The 5237-nt window shown below is 31.9% G+C and overlaps 1 protein-coding gene across 2 annotated transcripts; it reads left to right on the forward strand.

Annotated features, from left to right (window-relative positions):
* Positions 1 to 1660, forward strand: LOC133680889 (protein TIFY 10A-like). 2 transcript variants are annotated; one of them, XM_062103913.1, is made up of 5 exons: positions 1 to 266; positions 375 to 576; positions 657 to 943; positions 1063 to 1120; positions 1278 to 1660. In XM_062103913.1, the coding sequence occupies exons 1-5, from the start codon at positions 116 to 118 to the stop codon at positions 1414 to 1416; spliced, it is 837 nt and encodes a 278-aa protein (XP_061959897.1). In that variant the 5' UTR covers positions 1 to 115; the 3' UTR covers positions 1417 to 1660. The 2 variants fall into 2 exon arrangements, with proteins under 2 accessions (XP_061959897.1, XP_061959898.1); XM_062103914.1 differs by having other exon boundaries at positions 8 to 266; positions 684 to 943.
* Positions 1661 to 5237: the final 3577 nt, after the last annotated feature.

Genomic DNA, 5237 nt, shown 5'->3' on the forward strand with positions numbered 1-5237 from the left:
AACATGCTCGTGAACCTAACGCCCTCCTTATATTCCTCCTGCCCGACCCCCTCCACCAGATACAGGAATTGTTTCCCTTAAACAACATCCCATCTGTTGGATATTCTCATCATCCATGGCGAATTTGGCACAGAATTCCTGCAAGTCACCTGACCAGATATCGAGCTTTGCTAAAAAATGCAATCTTTTGAGCCAGTACTTGAAGGAGAAAGGGAGCTTTGGAGACATCAGCCTTGGAATCAATGGAAAGGCTCCTGAAGTTAAAGGTACCCTTAAAATTCTCTTTTTTTTCTTTTTCTTTCAAACGCAGATTTATACAGAGACGTGTGTGTGTGTATGTTTCTTATCTTTTTTCTGTTTGATGTTGTTTTTAGGTCCTGAGACATCTGATTCGCCAGCAACAACATTGAATCTACTCACCAACATGGAAAATTCATCTGAACATATCACTTTCAGACAAAAGCCTGTGGCATCTTCAAACATGATGAAATCCATGGATTTCTTTCCTCAGTTTGTGGGTTTCAGTCCTTCAAATTACACAGAAGACGCCATCAACAAGGCTGATAATCACTTGAGGTATCAACAAGCATACATTCATATGTATAGAAAACTCTGGTTCCCGATTTTATTATTCAACGTTACTTTTCATGTGCTAGATTTTCATTTTGTTTTTATGACATTAGGAAATCATCTACAATGGATCCTGGACCTACCCAAATGACTATATTTTACGCTGGAAAACTGACTGTGTTTAATGACATTCCGGCTGATAAGGCCAAGGAGATCATGGCTTTGGCCACCATGGGAAGCTCTATCAGTCCTATTGGGTTTCCCTCTGATCCTTCAATAATAAAAGTTAACTCCGCCAATTCTGTTGCTGCTCTTGATTCCAATAATGCCCAACAAAGACTGCATTTACAATCTGAAGCGCCTAACGGTTCAGGTAAACAATTGTTTTCTAATGTAAATATCGTTCTAATAGATTAAGTTGTTAATAGTTTTTAAGCTTTAATTAGTGAATTTATATCCTTGCAATAACCCTCCTTTCTTTTTTTCTTGCAGATGTGCCACATGCTACAAGAGCATCACTTCATCGGTTCTTCTCCAAGAGAAAAGAAAGGTACTAAAATGTTAAAATTAAAAATAAAAAAAATTATTTTAATATATTTTCAAGTAAAAATATTTTAAAAAACAATCACTACTACACCAACAACAATTACTTTATAAATGATTAAATGCTAGTTATCGAATCTAAATCTTATTTGGTTATTTTTCAGAGTTGCGGCAAGAGCACCGTATCAAATACACAACCCAACTCATAATCTTTCTAGTTCGTCAAGCCTCGAAGAAGGCAGTAACCCGTTGCTTGCCCTAAACGAAGGCCAATCATCAAAGCAGCTAGAGCTTAAGTTGTAGCTTCTAGCTAGCTGCTGAGAAATTAGCTCACCATTCGGTGTAACTTTTTATTATTAGTTCAGTTTAATTAAAATTGTTATATTATATTTGCTTACATGTTGTTATAGCTAGGCTTGTTTAATTTATGCCTTGTGCCCATTCACGCACAAAATTTTGAAATTAATCTCTTGTATATATTCATCATTTATAATTATATATATTCATAATATGAATAATGCTAAAGGCTTTCAAGCTAATTGGAACATTTCTGTTCTTTCTTTTTTTTCTTTTTAACGTACTTTATTGATTTTTGCTTGGGATCCGGTGCATCCTATTAGGTTTGGAGGGAAATGTTGTCCAATATTCACAAATAAAATTATACAAGTGAGGAAAATATATTTAGTTTATAAAAATATAATATAATTAGAATATAACAATTTGGAATAGTAACAAAAAAATTATATATAAAGATTCTAACAATGCAAATTAAGCATATATCAAACTTCCAATTGATATCAAAACAAGGTTATGATATACATGCTAATCATATAATATATCTTTATATAAATTAAAACAAAATAAAAAAAATTAATTTACTTGTTAGAGCACTTTAAAATTAATTAAGCTATATTGTTGTTAATGATCAATTATTTACTCTTAAAGCTTTATTGCTTCTCACTTAGTGGAACATGACTTTCTTCAACAAGTCTTATAGAATTCCAATAAAACCATCTTGTTTAAGGGCACTTCTAAACAAGGTCTAATGAATCAAGGAAATTGTACTTAATTATTCTTCTACAAGGAATGAACCTAAACTCTAGATTAGAAAGAAATTTAGAGAATAAACAAAGCTTTAAAACCAAAAGAGCAATGTTGGAAAATCGATTATTTTTCCATAAGATTAATTTTTCTACAAGTTCAAATTTTTTTCTAAGTAGCCTAAGTCAGACCAAGATAAACAGTAGCTCAGTCAAATCAAGCTACATTTATTGCTCAGTTCGGTCAGACCGAGCTACACTTGTAGTTTGGTACAAATCGAGTTATACCTAATCTTGGCCATTTTTACCCCAACTTTAAATTTTCTCCAAGTTAGACCTTTTTTTCATCAATTTGGACCCTATAGTTGTTTTCTCTTGAAATTACTAGTCTCCTATTTACATTTAGTTTATACTATAAAAATAGATAGCCAAATAATAAATTCCACTTTCTATTATTGATCACTGAAACAATCACCCCACAATACTACACAGTAAATACAACAACATTACATAATAGAAATACAACTCTAAATACATCAAATAAAATACAAATACTACTTCTAGTCTTGTATTTTTGGTCTAGCTCATCAGACAAGTATTGACCTTCAGAGGTCACGCAATCTCTCATTAAAACAAGGCACATTTCCATGAAATAAATTGGAGAAGTATACATCAATGTTTTAAGAGCTATTGTAGAAATGAAGCTCTCCTATCAACCAATTTCTCCTCCACTATTTTTTTTAGTGCAAAATTGTTGTTATAAGAAGTATTAGAGCCCATTTAGAAATGCGGGTCAACCCGTGTTTTCAAAAAATTCAATTTTTGTTTTGCTAAAAATTAATTTTTTTTGTATGTTTTGAATTGTTTTGATGCGCTGATCTCAAAAATAATTTTAAAAAAAATAAAAAAAAATTATTTTGATGCATTTTAGCGCGAAAAGCACTTTGAAAAGCAACTGCAACCACACTCTCAAACAAGTCTAAATAAGTCAGATGAATTCTCTATTGGGCCTTATAAACATGAACATTTTACCTGTAATTGAGCTAGCTCACCCTATTCCTCAGTTGGTTCATACTGCAGACTAGCTAGTGCACTCTAAGCATCAAAAAGTATTTTTTTTCAAGCTCCCCATGTCTTTTCTTACAACTATCCACTTCTCGTTTGGACTCTACAATGGCAACATGAAGAGATGTGAGCTTTGTCGGGAAAGTATCTCTTTTTGTATGTAAGGAGCGATAGGTAGACTACAGTTCACAAAGACTCTCCTCTATATGAGCTTGTTTTTTCTTATAGGTTATGATTTTTTGACGAGTTAGCATCAATGATTTGTTATGTGCTCTTGTTCTCCTTCCCATCTTCTAAGAGTTAATACATATATTTAAATTTTTTTTTTAAAAAACTTATATTAGTAATGGTAAATAATAATAATAATAATAATAATAATAAGATCAAGAGCTCTATACTCACATGAAAAGTTACTGACATATTGATCAACTAATGAGACAGACTACACTCTCTTTATTATTATATATCCCGTGAAAATTGAGACATTATGGAAAAAATGTCTACATTTTAGTCATGGTTATCTATAGATAAAAGATTATATCTAAATATGGAAGTCATAAATTCTCTCTCTTTATTAGTATAAATGACCTCTATAAGAGGTCAAAATTCCACCAAAAAAGGTTTCTCGGGTTGGGCATCATAACCACTAGAAGTTATTAGCTTATAAAAGTTAAGGTTATGAGAAGTGAAATCAAAGAGAATAAGAAGAAGAAATATTAAAAATAGTGCTACCATTCAAATTTACATCATTAAGAATGTTAATAGGACTTGTTGTAGCATGTATAGAACTTGGTGCAGTAAGACTTAGGGTAACAACATGTACAGGGCTTGATATAAAACTTGGAATGGGTGTCATCTTCATAGGATAACTAGGAATGATAAGCTATGGACTATATCTCTTCTTACTCCTCTAGCTTAGAGTATATCTACTCTTAATAGTTATCATGTCAATATTGGTTTTTATGTCACCACTCCTCTGCTATGATTCTTCTATTACCTCTATTTCAATATCATTTGTTTAAGTCCTTTTCTCCTTCTGAGACTCTTTTTTTTTCTTTTATGTATTTTCTTATTTTGATGATGAGGAGAAATTTGGTTTTCTTTTTTTAATGTTCTTAGAGTGGGAGCCACTTATAAACAATATAAATAAATATTAGTATAATGGTTATAATGCCAAAAAGCAAGGAAAATAGTAAATATATCTCGTACCATAAACATTGTTGTCTAGAGAATACCCTTTAGCCAACCAAAAAAGGTAGTATTGACAATTATCAGCAAGTTTTTTTTCAATACACTCTCTTCATTTAAACTTAAAAGAGGAGTATCATTATTTGTGATGGACATCCTCCAAACCAAAAAAACAACCTCATATCTTTTTAGCAGAGGTTATTGAACCACTATAACCTATTGTTAACCAATCATTTCTCTAATTTTTTACTGACAATGATTTACTTTAAAAAATATCATTAAAGAGATTTCATATCCTTCTCTTAGAAAAAGTATAAAACCATGTCACCACTTTTTTACCCTCATAAAAACTAGATAAACTATAACAATACTTAAACAAATCAATAATTAGGACTTGAACTTTAAGACTTAAATACTTATCAAAAGTCATCAGAGTCATCCACCTATCGGGGTGTAACTGGCTCACACACGAGTTTTAATTATACATCTTTAACAAAATTAGACAAGGGTAGAAAATATCCAAACTTAAACATACGCATAGAGGTTGTGATCTCAAAATCTCTAGTTGTTGTCTTAGGTGTCCTACTTATTCTTTCATGGGAAATTAAAATCCTAGGCTTATACCTTACTTTAACGTTTATGGTTAGTTGAGTACTAGCATGACTGGTTATAGTGCTTCTATATGGGTTTTGAGGTTGAGGATGGCTACTTTGGTGTTTATATGACATATGCCCTTTATCACCTCGATATGAAGATCCAACTCCTCTACTCCCACCAGCAAGATGAGAAGGTTTAGCTCCACCACTTTCACTGGCAGAAGTATCAGCTCTA

Source organism: Populus nigra, chromosome 1 (assembly GCF_951802175.1).
Source record: "Populus nigra chromosome 1, ddPopNigr1.1, whole genome shotgun sequence".
Lineage (NCBI taxonomy): Eukaryota > Viridiplantae > Streptophyta > Magnoliopsida > Malpighiales > Salicaceae > Populus > Populus nigra.

Bases quoted from the DNA above. Each gene is read 5' to 3' on its own strand.
- LOC133680889 (XM_062103913.1), top strand. From the start codon at position 116: ATGGCGAATTTGGCACAGAATTCCTGCAAGTCACCTGACCAGATATCG. The intron at 577-656 runs GTATCAACAAGC...TTCATGTGCTAG, and splicing joins AAGGCTGATAATCACTTGAG to ATTTTCATTTTGTTTTTATG. The intron at 1,121-1,277 runs GTACTAAAATGT...GTTATTTTTCAG, and splicing joins TTCTCCAAGAGAAAAGAAAG to AGTTGCGGCAAGAGCACCGT.